Below are 18,058 nucleotides of genomic sequence, written 5' to 3'. Positions count from 1 at the left end.
TACAAAAAATGTCAACAATTCCCTAAAAAAAAAAAAAACTATTTGCTACAGCCTATACATGCATCTATCCATCGTAAATCAAACCCTTTCAAGAAATTCACACCCATAAAAAGATTTCCTTTCTTTTTCAAATCCAAAAAGATATTTTTTTTTTTTATTTCAAGATATAACTTGCCATACGAGGCAAGCAAGAAAGGTATTTAGTTTTGACAAATCTTTCAAGAAAGGTTATCTATTATTTCCATTTCCTCTTTTAATATTTTTTTGGTCAAGTTTTCCCCTTTTAATATTTATTAAATTAAATACTAATAAATATAAAATTAAAAAGAAGAACTATATACATTTTCAACCAAAACAGTACTATATTTTTGAAAAAACAAATACCCAATAAGTAAAATAAATAAATAAATAAATAAAATGTAAAAAGTTAAAAAAATGTAGAAACAAAATCAAGTTGAACCACGTTTCAATTCAATTCAACCGAACTACATTATAATAAAATCAAACCATCCAACAAAATAACTGTTCTTGATTCATAAGTCTTGGTTCAACTGACAAATATTGAAATTGTTATGTTGAACATCGTGATTTGGGTTCAAATTCAAAATTCTCCGCTTATGTCTTTTAAGTTTAAGTTACATGATTATTGTCATTTCTTCAACTTATAAAAAGAATAGTCCTTATTGGTTCAATCATTTAACCAAACCATCCGACTCAAAGTTTTTTTATATTAAAAAATAATAATATTTGTTTTGGGTATGAATATCAAAAATTAGTATTATTTTCCTTAAAAAAATATTATTATTATTATTATTATCTGTTTCCTTAAAAAAGAAAAAATTATTTGCTAAATTTGTGAAGGACCGTCCCCTCCCCCATTAGATCTAATTCTTTAAAATTTCAGTTAGAGCATCAATTTCTTCACATCCTTAAAAAAAAACAGAATGAAAACATTAAACATCGACCTATATAAATAAACAAACAGGTCCATCATTGTTGTTGAGTGTTTGTTCAATTCTTCTTTCTCACATAAACCAAATTCAATTTTCTTCTTCCAATCCAATCCCATTCTTTTATTCACTTTCATTTCACAAAGCAACAAAACAATCACAATCGTTCACCACTGACACCTATTCCTTACTCATATCACTAACAATCACACTCCACAGAATTTTCAATTCTACAAAAAAGTTATCTTTTTGACCAAAACCCAGGTTTGGTTTTTCGAAACTATTGTTAAATTTTCAATCTTTTTGGAATTCTAAACCGACCCAAGTTGTTTTAATTTTGTGTTCGATTGTTTTTCTTTGTTGGGTCAGATTTTTGGTCAACATGGAGATCGATGAAGCGATTAGAGGGTGTGAAGATCGAAGACTTCAGACCAAGTACAACAATGCTACTTATGTTATTCAGAGAGCTTTGTCTTTGTATTCGTAAGTTTTCTTCAGACATGCAGTTTTTTAAGTTTTTTTTTTTCTTTTCTTAAACCCTCTGTGATTGGTTTGAATTTTGTGTAGTTAGATTCATTTGACCCCCTTTTTTTTGCTGGTTAATGATTAGTTTGAATTGGATATGGAGAATAATGTTATGTGCTGTTTGATTTGATTTTGTGGCTGTTTTTTAAATTGTAAGATGAATCAGAGTTCAATGTGGATTGATGTTTGATTTATACATGATTCATTTGATCAGATTCTGATGATTATTGGGTCTGGGACAAAACTTTGTTTAAAAAAAAAAAATTGGTCTGTTGACTTGAAGATAGTCAACGGATTTTTTTACCAATAATGTGTAATGAACAATTGTCTGAACATGAAGTTCCATTTGGTCTGAGTTACTCTTGTAAATGTGTAATCTGAAAACTGGAAATAGCTTTGATGTATTTGTGTTTGTTCATGTACAAAGGAGGATACCAGCTTTGTCAGTTGATATCTTTAATAGGGTCAACAACCGAATAATTCTTAGAGCTTCATAGGAACAGTTTTCGCATCGGTGGAAATGAATAAGGATATAAAACTTGATCGTTTAAAGGATAAGTCCATAGATCATAGAATGATGCCATATACTCTTTTTTTTTTTTTTTTTGAAACGGCAAATATTATTAAAACTGGAACTCTAGCAAGACGTGATGCCATATACTTATTTGTGTCTTTACGCTACTTCACATACGATAAGTCATCCTTGGATTCTCATATAAATGGATGAGATGATTTTACATTTTAATTTGTGATATTTTTATGACCATCTTCTCCAACCTGACAGTCCTTGTTACTGCAAGTTTACCAATTTATGCATTTATTAGTTATTGTATTTCTTCTTACAGTATTGAGGAGGTTGCCTTCAGTTTCAATGGTGGAAAGGATTCAACGGTGAGTTTCAACGCGTGTACTCTTTTATCATTGAACGTAATCTTTGAGCCCAATAACGATTATATCAAGCTTTGCCATGTAGGTTTTGTTGCACCTACTCAGGGCTGGCTATTTCTTGCATAAAGCAGGGCAAAATAGTGCCAATGGAGATGTAAAAGATTTCCCAATTCGAACAATATATTTTGAAAGTCCCTCTGCTTTCCCGGAAATCAACTCATTTACCTATGATATCGCTGCCACGTGAGTGAAGTTTCTTCTTCCTTTGTGCTAACATAAAAAAGTGATATTTTCCGCCCTTATTTTTAGTGTCCTCGTCGTCTTTTAAAAGTTAAGGCTTGTTCTCCTCTGAATGATGAAATAACTAATGTTTTTTTGTTTGAGCAGCTATGGTTTGCAAATTGACACCATCCGCTTAGATTTCAAGTCTGGTTTGGAGACTTTGCTGAAAGATAAGCCAATTCGAGCTATTTTCCTTGGAGTTCGAATCGGAGACCCAACTGCGGTAACCTTAGTCTTTAACCTTGTCGTACTTTTTTGTTTTGAAGTGAATACTTTCTGATCCGCTCTTCATCCCCATGTTTTGTGCATGGTTGGCTTTTTTGAAAAAAGTTTTATGCATGGTTGTCGAAAGCAAAATTTTATTTTAAAGTGCTTGAGGATCTGTAGAAGCAAAATTTAAAAGTAAGATGCAAAAATGAAGGTTTTGCACGATACATATAAATATCATTCTAAAAACTACACACACATATAACTCTGCATACATATATGTTGTGAGGTGAAAATTTAGCTCCACACTCGTTAGTCATTACTCAATAAGTTGCAATCTAATATCTAGTAAATATAAAATAACTATCACTTATTATAGTATAAAGCGGTAGATGCCATTATGATTTCTAAATATTTCTATGCTGTCTTTTATCGTATTATCTAATGCTATAAATCTACTATTAAGCTCGATGGTAATTTATTACGTGTCAATAATATATGGAACAATTTCGGTACACGTTAAATATCTCAGATTTCAAATTTCCTTCTATAGTTAACTCAAAATCGTTTTAATTTTCCCATAGAAAAGGAAAACTGAACTTGATTTCCTCAATTTGTGCAAAACCTAGCTATTAGAAGGAATTAGAATCTAGGCTAGATGATCACCCTAAGCTGTTGAGGAGAGAAGAAATAGGGTAGATGAGCAAAATCATCTCTTTTGAAGAGCATTGAATGCTTGTGAATAAGTAATTTTATAGTATACAATATTTCCTTTATTCTTTTTAAAAAGCATGCATAATATTTGACATGTTGAACCAACCCTGAAGGTATCTACAGAAGCTTATTATGCATATACCTGAAGATGTTTTCAGAAAAATTGAAACTGGAAATATAAGTTTGAAGTTGCTAATCGAAAGCTTGATTTAACCACTTTACTGACTAAAGGCAGGTTGTTAAATATGTACATCCAACGAAAGTTTTTAGAAAAAGTCAAGCATATGGCCTACGCTAAATTGTATTTTTATGTTTTAAAGGACGATTTTTTGTTACTGTGGTTCTATGACAATCACAATATTGCCATATCTATTTATGCATGTGTGCTACCTTCTTGCAGATTGGCCAAGAACAATTCTCCCCCAGCTCACCTGGTTGGCCACCTTTCATGAGAGTCAATCCCATTTTAGATTGGTCATACAGGTCTGCAACTGTGTTATATGTTGTTTCTTCTTGCTGCTTTTTTCAAACTCTCATCTGGATGAATAACAAAATAAAGATTTGGAAAAAAAATATGTTCGCCACATTAGTTATTGGCACTCACTTGTCTGAAATCCCTTTCATTTGACAATGTTAGTTGCTTCATTTAGTTATTATATTTACTTGCTTATGTTTCTTTGCAGAGACATCTGGGCCTTCCTTTTAACTTGCGAGATGAAATATTGCAGCCTCTATGATCAAGGGTAATACTCAATAAATATGCTTGATCTTACCGTTGGATTTTAATAATTCACATGCCATATCTGTCCTTTTTTTTTTCTTTTTTTTTTCCCTCAAATAGGGGATTATGTGAGAATAATTGGTCCAATAAATCCGCTTTGTCCATCTTATTTGAATGAAATAAAGAGACTCTACTTAATAACCTAACCGATTTCGTGTTTGTACCATTTACTAATTGTACCATCATTGTTGATCTTACGTTCCAGTTACTTGTGTGTATTCAACGAATTTGAGTTTGCAATTATCACTTTATGACCTTTGCAGTTATACTTCAATTGGGAGCATATATGACACAGTTCCCAACTCCTTACTATCCATTAGTAATAAAACCAATAAATTCAAACCAGCATATTTACTTGCTGATGGAAGATTAGAGAGGGCTGGGAGGGTTAAAAGGAAATCTTCTTCTGGTGGACAACTTACTGCTGATAGCAATGGCTTGGATTTGCATAAAAACAGCACACTCACAGCATCAATCATTGCTGTCGGGGATGAGATTCTGTAAGTACCACAATATTACATGGATAACTGGATTATGTTGCATCTACTGGAAACTATTTTTTCTATTATGAACTTCTATGTGCTACTTTATAATTTTCCATTGGGAGATTTTTTCAATTTTCGTTGACCATTTACCCACTTTTCCCATGGTTTAACCTGTTGAATTTTTTTTTTGGTTTTATGCTGGATGATTTATTCACGAGCTTCCTACTATATCTTGTCATAGTCCCTTACTCACGAACTAACAGCATTTAGAAACGTGAAGTAAACTTCTTGGGAACTAGTTCCAGTAAAGGAAAGAAAAAACTAAATGATACCGTAAATTTTTATTATCCATGTCAAACTGTGTAGTAAACTGAATAATATTTTGCTATCCTTCAGCTGTTCTTTTGATGTTCTCTTTTTCTTTACCCTGTTCCATAGCTCAGGTTTGGCATTGTTGAGGATCAGTTGGGACCATATTTATGTAGGAAGCTGCATTCAGTTGGTTGGTCTGTGTTGCAACATTCTGTAGTACACAATAATGTAAGTTCATTTTTGTAGAAGTCCTACCTGTGTGTTCATGAACGATTCTGCTTTGCAGAAATTTATTAGTTGGTTTCATTATGAGTCTATGGATAACGGACCATATGCAAACTCTAATATAGGTATTATTCATCTAATACTTCAATTTTATTGTTTATGGCACGTGTTTTGTACAGATAGATTCCGTGGCAGAAGAAGTTGAGCGACAGAAATCTAGAACCGATATGGTAATATTCAAATGCTTAAAAAGTTGTCTTTTCTTTAAAATGAAATGATGGTTCACATTATTAATCTGGCCTGCTTCTTGTAGGTATTTATATATGGAGGTGTTGGTCCACTGCATTCCGATGTTACCTTAGCAGGCATTGCAAAAGCCTTTGATGTTCGTTTGGTGCGTTACTTCCTTTGATTGTTATATTTTACAATTTGAGGCTACTTTAATCATTCCCTAAATATGCTCTTGGTTCCTGAGTTAAAATATGTCTTTCTCCAAATATAAACTTTGACTTTAGTCAAGCTTTCCGCTGACTTGATTGACTAGGGCTTTATATGGGGTTGGCGGCTTACCTTTTATCATCAACTACTTTTGATTTACCATTGCAACTCCGTATGTGCGGATGATTTGTTTTTGATGTAGGCCCCAGATGAAGAATTTGAAGAATATCTACGGAAGATTATTGGTGATCAATGTACTGGTGATAGGAATGAGGTAATTTTCTTTAGAAAAACAATGTTTTTTTTATTTGTTTTATTAGGCTTTGTTGGGTGTTTGGAGGGGAGGGGAGGGGAAGGGGGGAGGGGAAGGTGGGAAAGATAGGGGGAAATGGAGAACTCTTTGATATGTTTTAAAGAGTATTTTCTTTTGGAGAATGATAAGTTAATGTTTATGATTAATATATTTTTAATTTTAAGAATATTATAACAACATAGATTAAATTTGAAGAATTCATATAAACCCCCCAAAACCCTCCTCTAATATAATTTTCGAGTTCCTCCAAATGAGGAGGATTTTGTATTATGAAGAAAAATGAACCCCAAAAGCCCTCCGCTCCCATTGTCCTATATTTCTTCCATTTGCTCCTTTCTTTTTTCTAAAACCCTCCATTCTCCTCCAAACTCACAAACAAAGCCTTAGGGAATAATTGATGTTTCTTCTGCACTCTTTGGGTTTAAGACTATGGTTATTGATGCTGTCCTTGCCTGAGAGTTGTTTCTATTGGCTTAAACCCCTTACATTTTACAGGCTCCTCAATAGGTAGTTATTGTCACAACAACAACAACAACAACCAAGCATTGTCCCACAAGGTGGGGTCAGCTACATGAATCAAACGACAACATAGTGTTCTATCATAAGTCATTGTCTATAACCAAACCATTGCCTTCTAAATCTCTCTTAATAGTTTTTTCTTTAGTTTTTTTGTGGTCTTTCCTTGCCTCAAGCGGTTGAGCTTCCCTCTATCTGATTTATTCTTTGTACTGCAAAATTTACAAGCCTCCTCCATTCATGCCCAAACTACCTTAGTTGAGAGTCAACCATCTTTTCTACAATAGGTGCTACTCCAACTCTTTCTATTTTTTATCATTCCTAATTCTTTCTAGCCGAATACAAAGTTGTTTTGCTACACTGAGTTTATTCTCTTGTTGGATTTTTTTCTGTTCAATACTTCTTCCTATACAACATCTTCAGTATTCTAGATGTATGATCAAATTTTCCTTTAGATTGAGCGGTGCCTTTTATTATCACATAAATAAACATGAGGCTCTCTTCCATTTCAACCACCATGCTTAAATTTGATGGTTTAATCACCCTCTATTTCTCGTCATTTTGCATAATGGACTCAAGATATATAAACTGTGTGGCCTGTGGTATGTTATGGCCTCCTACTCTCACCTCTAATCTAGAAGTGTATCTCCTTTTACTACCCTTACATTTGGTATACATTGTCTTGCTTCTATTAAAATCATAGCCATGTAATTCTTTTATTGAAGCACATGACTTCTATTTGAGTAGAAGTAAGACTTTGTGTATGAATTATAATTCGAGTTGTTGTAATAGAAGAAATCACTTGTTTGACTGTAATTACTGCTAAAAAGGAGTAAGGGTGAAGAATACAACATTTTGTTTTTAAAATATGGCTGTACTATAACATTATAGATTTAAATGGTCTATACTTATACATGGTTCATGACAAGGTTTTGGTGGTGGCTGTCAATGTTCTTTCTGTATATAACTTCACACTGTACTGAACAACTGTTTCATCGGTAGGCACACATGAGACTGACCTATGATCTATGAAGCACGGACGCGAACACGGACACCGACATGCCGACACCGACAATAATTTGAGAAAATGACATAATTCAGTATAATTATAGGTGTCGGTGTCGTGTCAGTGTCGAACACCAATGCTTGTCCGTAACCGGGACAGCCTAATCTGAGAAGTGTGCGTGCTTCATAGGCTATGATTATCACAATCATGCACCCGCAAATGGCAAGAGCTCAAGTTTTTAATCCCAATCTTTAGCACCACAGCCTAGAGCAAGTTCCCCGGGATTGTTTAAACCGGCCATAATTTTCTGAAACACTGCAATTTTGCTGTTGTTGTTTTGTTGGGGAAGCAGTAAGAAGGTGAGCTGTTGTTTATTAGAATGACAATATTTTACACCAATGAGGTCTAAAAGTACAATCATATTTTGATTGCAATGTTTCTTTCTCTTGATTCTGAAGTAAGGCATCAATATCTCAGATTTAGCTTGCACTACACAATATACCATGCGATGATATTTGTAAGAAATTTATTAACATTGATCCATTGTGTCTTTCACCTTTCAGATGGCTCAATTGCCCGAGGGCATAACTGAATTACTGCATCATGACACTTTGACTGTACCCTTGGTATGTCTTTGGAAGTTCATTAATGGAAACTGTTTCCTTTTTTGTCATTCATAAGAAGTTCAGTTTTGAATTTAATTGAAAGCCAAGAATTTTTATATTATTTTTTATAATTTGTTGCGACCAACTCCTGTTTTGTATAATGGAATCACTGAAGTGATGCTAGCTGTTTGAGACAATGTCTTTTTCTTGCAGATGAAGTGCCAAAATGTAATAATTCTCAGTGCGACGGATATTTCGGAGATGGAAAAGCAATGGGACTGTTTGATTGAATTAACGAAGTCTAGTGACCTACTAACATTGCTGGAACCATTCATATCAAAGCATGTGACAACTAATTTATCAGATGTGCGTGTTACCTCTCATATACATATATTATGATAGATATACTCAATCCATCAGTGTTTGTTATCAATGGCTGATGGCGCATTATGGCTGCCAGCCAAAATTCTCCATATAAACATCGCGTTGCGGCCAATCGTCGACACATGACACATATCATAGTTGTTGCCGCCTATGCTGGCTGGCACAAAATCTGCCACGGCAGAAATTTGAAAACACTGCTTGAAGATAGCTTGATATTATGTTTGTTTTAATATATATCAGAAACACTGCTTGAAGATAGCTTGATATTCCTTATGGACTCATCTGATCTTCTTTGGGATATTAAATTTGCAGGTTGAAATTGCTCAACCTCTGTCAAAGCTTTGTCTTGAATTTCCAGACCTTTGTATTGGTATGAAGTTTATGAATTGTTGTGATGGTTTTACTAATATATGACTCAGTATCCATCATTTGTTTTAATGTTTTTTCTTTACAACATTTAGGGTGTTACCGCAAAGCCAGATATGGATCTGTCATAATAAATTTCAAAGGAAAGGTACAACAAAACTTCCACAATCTAGTCTGTTTTGAAAATAAAGTAACGTAAATTTCTCTACTAAGCTGTTATGGTGTTGTTACAGGACCCTGCACGCCTTGAATCGGCCATAGAAGCATTACAAAAGAAGTTTACTTCTGGTGCTTTCGTGGAGATGAAGTAGTATGATTGTTATCTGCATGCCATGGTCCATTTCTAAATCTTTTATGGACAGGGATCAATATCATTCTCATATTATCCACAAATATAAGATGCATTGAGCTAACAATGGACAAGGAAGACAATCAAAGGTGCTACTATCATTATAAAAGGAAAAGCAATGGAACAAACAAGTGGCTGAAGCTTCAATATTCACAACACTTTTTTCTCCTCAGGGAGCTTGATTATTATTGGTTGATGATTACTGTCTCAATTTACAGCAGTTTACAAATATATACATAATTTTTATTGAAAACCTTCGAGTTAAACCTTTCAAGTTAGCAGGCATTATTTGCACTATCAGGTTTATGGCTACCATTTACCTGATTTTGATGTTGATTGAAAATATACTAGCTCTCTAGTATGCCATTTAATGTATGAACCGCTTACCATTTTTTTTTTAACTATTCATTACTGAGGTATGGTTTGCCCCAAGGAGTAACTGTGTTTGTGCAATACCCCTCACATTAACTTCAGAGTAATGATATTTTTACAACCATTTGATGACAATTTTTGTGACAACCTTCCTTTTCTCTTTTCTAATTGGTCAAAAACAATAGTGAGAGAAAAAGGAAGAGAGAGAGAGAGAGAGAGAGAGAGAGAGAGAGAGAGAGAGAGAGAGTAAGAACAAAATATGAGTGTGAGAGAGGGCCTATCCAAAAGTTGTCATAAAGTGATTGTACAAATATCATTTCTCTTAACTTAATATATATATAGGGGTTACTAATAGCATGTTTGCCATTGCGTTTGACAAACCACATTCTATAGAAAACCATGGTAATGTATCATGTTTAGACAAAAGCTCCAAATGGTAGCTTAATAATAAAGTCACGGCAGATTTGCTTTGGTAACCACACCGGCCGTGCTTTTGGTGTTCTAAACTCTACCAAACACATGCTAAAAGAGAATTGCTCTTCTCCCATTTGTTTTTGCTCGTTCCCGTCCTACGTGAGTTAACTCACGCTGAAAAATACACCTACGTGAGTTAACTCACGTTGAAATTACACCTGCGTGAGTTAACTCACGCTCGACTATTTGACGGGAATGAACAAAACCAGATGGGAGAAGAACAATTACCTTACTAAAACAGTATAGTGGTTTGTGTTGAGACACCTAAATCATTATATGTTGGAGGTTTAGGGTTCAGATACTGCCACTTATATTTCCCCTTCCCCTAACAAACTAAGGAGTAATTGTTAACATCTGCATATTAAAAAAACTTGATATATACTGGGAAATTATTTCAATCCAACCAAATAATGAGAAGGGTTAAATATGTTTTTGGTCCCTATAAAATTGGAAACTTCTAAGTTTAGTCCTTACTTATTTTAATAGCTTTTTTAGTCCCTATAAAAAAAATTACTTATAATTTTAGTCCCTGCTAAAACAAAGTTTGATTAATTATCCTTAAACTCTTAAATTTTTTAACGATTTTTTTGAAACAAGTTTAGAACAGTATGAAAGGTTCATTTACAAAAATTTAGAATTTTCTAACATGAAATGAATTAAATATGAATTTTTTAAAACGACAAAAGTTAAAGATAAAAAGTAATAAAATCTGGATGTATAAATCAAATTTTGCGATAATTTTTTGCAGAGGAACTTTTAGTAATGTTCTAAACATGTCTGCAAAAAATTGTTCAAAAACTTAAGAGTTTAAGCATAAATTAAACAAATTTGAATTGAGTAGGGACTAATACTCAGTGCAGAAAAAAAAATTAGGGACTAAAAAAACTATTAAAATTAAGTAAGGACTAAACTTAAAATGTCCCAATTTTATAGGGACTAGATAATGAAAAATATATTATTTCAATTCAACCAAATAATGTGAAATATACTTCTTTATCCACTAATCTCTTTATTCTGATTTGTAAAAGAAATATAAAAATATTACATCATATGTTGAATATGGCAATGTAGTTCTAATCGGCACCTATTTTAATTACATAACTAGATTGAGACCAGCTCAATGAGCATGTGTAGATTAGTTTTTAGTATTTGTTTTGTATTGAAAGTTTTAATATGATCAGAATCTTTATTTTCTTGTTGACAAGCATGATAAGTAAACTTATATTTTACTGTGAATTACCAATGTGTTATAAACAAGCATGATAAGTAAACTTATATTTTACTGTGAATTACCAATGTGTTATAATTGAGATAAATGCTATGGTTTAGTCACAAGGTAAGGAGCTACATTTTGCTTGAAAATGTATCCCCATCTTTGAGTTTCCTACCTTTAGGATTAAAGAGGAGAGATGCTGTGGAGAATATGATTTGAAACCTTTTGATAAAAACTTTTTCAGTTACACTAAATCAGAAAATAATACGGTCAAGCTTTAGTGGGGGAAATTACAGTTAAAGGACTAATGTTCAAACTCTATTAAATAAAAGAGAAAAATATTAGTATAAAAATTAATTTCTAACATTTCTTATAAAATGAATAGTTTAGATTTTTCTCTTTCCGAAAATTCAAATTCAATAAGCACATACTAATATTTATTCTTTTAAGTACCAAGATCTTGGCATACAAAAAAAGCATACACTTAGAAAAAACATAATCATTTTTCATCTTCCTTGTCGACTTCCTCGCAGCGACACAAAAACATACGACACTTCTGAACACGAGGATGACTACATTTCAGCTCTGGACAATCATCGTCATTAAAGCAGTACATAGGATCTGATTTAAAATAAGAATAAAAGAACGTTACTAAAAAGGAATGAGTGATTGTGTATAATAATATGATAAATATGAAAGTTTGAAATGTCTGCGAACAAGGACTTACCAGCATTGGTTACCAAAAGAATTAGAGAAATAAAGATGATCAAAGCATAAAAGAATTTGAAAATTTTAGCCATATTTTTTTTTTCCGCATTTGATATAATAGATAGACAATTGATTAATCACTTTATAAGTAAAAACCATGCATTGTTAACTTCAATTTAGTAGTTTTTAGTACTTAGAATTTCAAAAAGCCATTCATAAAATATAAATTAGTGTTAAATGTCTCTTAGGTATATCAATGTATTGTATAAATCTTTTTAGCTCACTCAATTGATCATCTAACCTTAATGAAGTTATTGCAAAAAGTTATTGATGATCATAAAAGGTCATATTTTTACTAAAATTTTATTACATATACCAACGTCTAGATGTACACTAACATTTCCATCCTTTTGCTTTTATCAATTAAAATAATAGAAGTTGTAAAATTTTAATCTAATTAATTATTTGAAAAATAAGTTATTTAATTGGTAACAATGGATAAAATTGTAAAAATAATTACGTGAAGAATAAAAATTGGAAGAAAAATGACATTCATGCGTGCAAGCTTGAATAATAAAGAAAAACACTTTTATAATTTGGTGATGCAAACTCGTTAACTTTTGGTAACTGCCTATCTTTGTTTTTTTTTTCTTTCTTGTTACCTCTAAAATTTGCCATTGGTGAGACTTTTCTCGTGATATATAACATCACCCTATAGAGACATAATGTATGGACATATATCTTATGTGATATTTCAATTTTTACTTTACCACTTCTACTTGGTGGTACTATGTTAATTAATTTAATAAAATGTTCTATGAAAATAATAAAGACCCATGTGAAGTGAGATTATTAATGCTTTTTAAATATCATCATAATCATAATAAAAATGCCACCGTTCATGGGTATTTTTTTTTTTTGAGGGAACCGTTCATGGGTATTTGAAAGTAGGGTATTTTGGTGTTTTATCTTCTATGTATGGTAGTGTTGTATTTTTTTTTCTTCGAAAATAGGCTATTTTAAAAAATAAAATCCGTTAACTGATTCCCTCAGTCAAAACATAAAATAATTGTAAATATGAGAGGGAGAACTCCAGAGGTAGATGGTTTTATAATTTGGCACCCCACGCTAATTTTTTTTCACTTTGGTTTGTCAGAATGGTTGGCATATAATCTTTGGTTAGAATGTGATTTCTCTCTAACTGTTCAATCTTTTTCTTCATGCAATTTGGTTCCTTAACAGTAAAAAATTTATGGCGTAATTGGAATCAGTTATTTTTTTGGTTTAATTGCATGTTTGATCCCTTATGTTTATTTTAGTTTTCAAGTTGGTCCCTTACGTTTTGAAAATTTCAAGTTAGTCCCTTATGTTTATTTTAGTTTTCAAGTTGGTCCCTTACGTTTTGAAATTTCAAGTTAGTCCCTTATGTTTATTTTAGTTTTCAAGTTGGTCCCTTATTTCAAGTTGGTCCCTTATGTTTATTTTAGTTTTCAAGTTGGTCCCTTATGTTTTGGACCGACTTGAAAACTAAAATAAACATAAGGGACCAACTTGAAAACTAAAATAAACATAAGGGACAAACTTGAAACTTTCAAAACGTAAGGGACCAACTTGAAAACTCTTAAAACGTAAGGGACCAACTTGAAACTTTCAAAACATAAGGGACCAACTTGAAAACTAAAATAAACATAAGGGACCAAACATGCAATTAAGCCTATTTTTTTTAAGTCACAAGATCAAATTTATAGTGCAGTTAGGGGTACATAGAATCCTCTTTATATAATACCTTCTTCGTTTCTTTTATTTAGAGAGATAAAAATACGATGAAGTTTAAAAAAATATATAAATAATTAAAAGCGGTGAGACTCATTTAAATGACATTCTCCATTTATATATCTTAGTCCACAATGAGGTACTTCTTTTAATAACTTTTAAAAAAAACTGATTAACAATTTGGGAAAAAATTATCTGTGTGAATACCTAAACACTAAAGAGTTAATCTTGTGGCAATACAAAATCATCTCTATAAATTTCAAAGTATCTCATACTTACACGGAAGAGAATATTTGTGCCAATAAACTTGTATCGTAAATTAAAAATATGACTGTGTGAAATTCAATTCCTTTTTTTATCAGCTCAGATTTTTTTTTTTGAGGGATATCAGCTCAGATTTTTAACATCAACGGTTAGAGCTACCTAATTTCATTTCATATAAATTATTATATGTTGTATACTTGTATGTATTTCGTTTTTGACTCCCAAATTTTTTTTGTTTTCTTTATTTTTATTTGGGTGCCAACATATTTTTAATGCGAATACGTCGTGATGATGATGCATTTGGGATTTTAATTTTGCTTAAAAATATTAGTATAAACATTGGGTGCATTTGATATGCTAAAAAATGAAGGATATGACAAGACAATTCTGGTTGTTTCGTGTTTGATTTGTAAAGCTATTCCAGAGACATAATAAACTAGAGACTAGAGACATGACAAAAATTAAAATTCTTGTTTCTCACTAAACGTCAACACAACTTTAGTATAAAAATTAATTTCTAACATTTGCCTATAAAATGAACAGTTCTGATTTTTCTCTTTCTAAAAATTCAATAAAAATATACTCATATTTATTCTTTAAGTACCATTTCAGCATTCAAAAAAAAGCATACACTTAGAAAAAACAATTATTTTTCATCTTCCTCCTCAACTTCCTCGCAGTGACACAAAAACATACGACACTTTTGAACACGAGGATGGCTACATATATGTGGACAATCATCGTCATTATAGCAGAAAATAGGACCTGATTTAAATTAAGAACAAATGAATATTACTAAAGAGGGATGAGTGATTGTGTATAATATGATAAATATGAAAGTTTGAAATGTATGCGAATTAGGACTTACCAGCATTGGTTACATAAAAAATTAGAGAAATGAAGATGATCAAAGCATAAAAGAATTTGGAAATTTCAGCCATATTTTTTTTCCGCATTTGATATAATAGATAGAAAATTGATTAATCAGTTTATAAGTAAAAACCATGCACAGTTAACTTCAATTTAGTACTCCCTCCGTTTCAAAATGAGTATCGTTTTAGGCTTTGACACACAGATTAAGAAATGTAATGAAATAATCATTGGATATAACGTTTTTACTAAACTGCCCTTACTTTATAAGAAAAAGACAAAATTAAAGTTGCATTGAAAATTGTGTGAGAGAAAAGCTGGAGTATTTATTGAGGGTAAAGTTGGAAGGAAAAAATTAAAGTTGTATTGAAAATGTAAAGTGACATTCATTTTGAAACATTTTTTTTACTAAAGTGACACTTATTTTGAAACCAATGGAGTAGTTTTTAGTACTTAGCGAATTTCAAAAAGGCATACATAAAATATAAATTAGTGTTAAGTGTCTCTCAGTATATCAATGTATTGTATAAATCTTTTAACTCACTCAATTCATCATCTAACCTTTATGAAATTATCACAAAAAAATATCGATGATTGTAAAAGGTCATTTTTTTACGAAAATTTTATTATATTTTTTTTTACTAAAATTATATTATACATACTAGCGTCTAAATGGGCACTAACATTTCCATCTTTTTGCTCTTGTCAATTAAAATAATAGAAGTTGTAAAGTTTTATCAAATTATTTAAAAAATAAGTTATTTGATTGGTAACAAACAAAGAACAAAATTGTAAAAATAGTTACGTGAAGAATAAACATTGGATGAAAAATGACATTTGCGTGCAAAGCTTGAATAATAAAGAGAAACACTTTAGAACTTGGTGATGCAAATTCCTTAACTTTTGGTAACTGCCATGTATAACAAGTTGGAGCCTATCTTTGTTTTTTTCATGAGAAATTCTAATATGGTCACATGACCAAATAAAAAGTGTTTGGTCACACACACAAAAAGAAATATTTTTTTAATAGTAAAGAGGAAATTGATAAAAAAAAATGATTAAATATTTTAAGAACCATCTTTTTATGTGTGTGTGTCCAAACGCTATTGATTTGGTCTTGTGACCATGAAAGAATACCTCTTTTTTCATTACTTCGGGTGTTTGTCATAGATTTAGTCATGACAAAAGTATCATCCTTAGTGTGTCTGGCTCAGAGATGTCACCAATCAAATTTAACTTCAAGTGTCAGTTTCTACAAACCATCAGTTTACAAATACATTTCAAAATTCCCAGTGTCTGTTCAAGATTTTGTTTCCTTTCATTTGTCTTCATATCATCAACACGATAGTAGACAATTATTTTCCCCAGTGAAGTCGCCATTTCTGTCGCGTCATTTTTCGGAGATCAAGGCTATTTGATTAGCTTTTGACTCACTTGATTATTTCACGACTTTGAAAAAATTATTTATTTAAATTGGGGGGTTGTGGTAATACAAAATCATCTCTATAAATTTCAGATTCTCTCATACTTACACAAAAGAGAATATTTGTGCCGATAAACTTGCAATTTTTTGAGTCAATTAAAATATGACTCTTTGTAGAATTTAGTTCTTTTTTTAACGGCCCAAATTTTTACCATCAACTGTTAGAGCTACCTTATTTTCATTTCATATAATTTATTATCTATGGTCTGGATTTAGTTTTTGGCTACCCAAATTTCTGTTTTCTTTATATTTATTTGGGTGCCAACATATTTGGGATGCGAATACATCATGATGATGATGCATTTGTAATTTTAACTTTGCTTAAAAATATTAGTATAAACATGTAGTAATAAAATATATAATGTTTTTGATATATTTTGTGCATAACAGGAGCAATAATTTTACATATGTCTAAATCAAACAATGTTGAGGCATTCATTAAATTTATTCTTTAAGTACAAACATCATGACTTATACGAAAATTATACACTTCGAAAATACATAAAACTATTTTTCAACTTAATTATTTTGCGGTCATATTCTGTAGCAGGCACACATAAACAAAATACACTTTGGAACCTCGTGAGCGAAACATTTATGGCATTGACAATCCTTGCTAGTTAAGCAGAACACGGGATCTGTGATGTCAAATAAGAATTAAAGAGAATAACTATAAAGAAGAAAATTTAAAACAGATGCGAAAAAGAACTTACCGTTGCTGGTCACAAGAACAATTAGAGAAAGAAAGATAATCAAAGCATGAGCGAATTTGTGAATTTCCGCCATATTTTTTCTCCTTTGTATATAACAAACAAGAAATTAGCTGATCATTTTATAAGTAACAAAATCAAGTATTGTTAACTTCAATTTAGTAGTTTTTAGTACTTACAAAGTTGTAAGATGCCATTCATATATTAAGAATTATTGTTAAGTGTCTCTTAGTTACACCAGTGTAATGTGTGTATCTTTTTAGGTCATTCAATTGATCACTCAACCTTTGGTAAAAATCTCACATGTAAATTTTGAAGATTATGAGAGGTCATTTTTTATAATAGATATTTGGCAAGTGTATCAAAAATCGCGTAAATAATAAAAAGTTTGTATCCATATGGTTTGTAATTAATTTACAGAAAAGTGAATTTTTTTACAATTACATGTGAGCGATTTTATTTATATTCCTATTGCAGTCATATGCTTGAAGAATATCCTTGATCGTGTTTAATTACCTATTTTCCAAAAGTAAACTGTGCTAAATTTCAATTCATATAAGGCCAGAGTTTGAGAATCATTAAACAAAAGGCTGATTGAATAAGCATATGAACTTAATTGCATAGAATTACGAATTACATAGATTTTCATCTTCATCCTAATCTAGAGAGATTCTGCTACTCATGGTAAGAACAAGCATAACAAGAGAGTTTTGGATAAATTTTCATCCTTCAATCTTGTATCCAAAAGCTGAGTTTGTTCCCTTCTTCCTCTATGTGAAAATGTTTGAACCCTTTCTGTTTGCTGCCTTTTAGCTTTTATAAGGTTTGAAATTTGCTTAAAATTG

General features: G+C 31.4%; 1 protein-coding gene and 3 long non-coding RNA genes across 6 annotated transcripts; 1 reads left to right on the top strand and 3 right to left on the bottom strand.

The window, feature by feature from the left end:
* Positions 1-998: 998 nt before the first annotated feature.
* LOC146910569 (phosphoadenosine phosphosulfate (PAPS) reductase family protein) lies at positions 999-9,778 on the top strand. 2 transcript variants are annotated; one of them, XR_015020317.1, is made up of 17 exons: positions 999-1,214; positions 1,320-1,433; positions 2,321-2,366; positions 2,449-2,606; positions 2,751-2,868; positions 3,967-4,049; positions 4,250-4,309; positions 4,611-4,847; positions 5,276-5,372; positions 5,549-5,599; positions 5,683-5,763; positions 6,010-8,001; positions 8,206-8,268; positions 8,461-8,613; positions 8,944-9,001; positions 9,093-9,145; positions 9,231-9,778. XR_015020317.1 is itself a non-coding variant. In XM_085729697.1 (17 exons), exons 2-17 carry the CDS (start codon positions 1,333-1,335, stop codon positions 9,306-9,308), a joined length of 1,509 nt encoding a protein of 502 aa, XP_085585823.1. In that variant the 5' UTR covers positions 999-1,214; positions 1,320-1,332; the 3' UTR covers positions 9,309-9,778. The 2 variants fall into 2 exon arrangements, 1 of the variants encoding a protein (XP_085585823.1); XM_085729697.1 differs by having other exon boundaries at positions 6,010-6,081.
* Positions 9,779-11,746: 1,968 nt separating this feature from the next.
* Positions 11,747-12,590, bottom strand: LOC146910568 (uncharacterized). Its single transcript, XR_015019932.1, has 2 exons — positions 12,133-12,590; positions 11,747-12,026 (listed from the first exon to the last, which is right to left on the bottom strand). It is a non-coding gene; the product is annotated as an uncharacterized LOC146910568 (long non-coding RNA).
* A 2,012-nt stretch (positions 12,591-14,602) lies between these two features.
* On the bottom strand, positions 14,603-15,457 carry LOC146910567 (uncharacterized). Its single transcript, XR_015020316.1, has 2 exons — positions 15,019-15,457; positions 14,603-14,915 (listed from the first exon to the last, which is right to left on the bottom strand). It is a non-coding gene; the product is annotated as an uncharacterized LOC146910567 (long non-coding RNA).
* Positions 15,458-16,915: 1,458 nt separating this feature from the next.
* Positions 16,916-17,507, bottom strand: LOC146910566 (uncharacterized). Of its 2 annotated transcripts, XR_015020315.1 has the most exons (3): positions 17,393-17,507; positions 17,217-17,299; positions 16,916-17,141 (listed from the first exon to the last, which is right to left on the bottom strand). It is a non-coding gene; the product is annotated as an uncharacterized LOC146910566 (long non-coding RNA). The 2 variants fall into 2 exon arrangements; XR_015020314.1 differs by lacking the exon at positions 17,393-17,507 and having other exon boundaries at positions 17,217-17,386.
* Positions 17,508-18,058: the final 551 nt, after the last annotated feature.

Source organism: Medicago sativa, chromosome 7 (genome assembly GCF_051527215.1).
Source record: "Medicago sativa cultivar Bolivia chromosome 7, Bolivia_mono, whole genome shotgun sequence".
In the NCBI taxonomy this organism is placed as follows: domain Eukaryota; kingdom Viridiplantae; phylum Streptophyta; class Magnoliopsida; order Fabales; family Fabaceae; genus Medicago; species Medicago sativa.
Note: the sequence above shows the minus strand (reverse complement) of the source record. Positions and strands in the feature narration are given on the sequence as shown.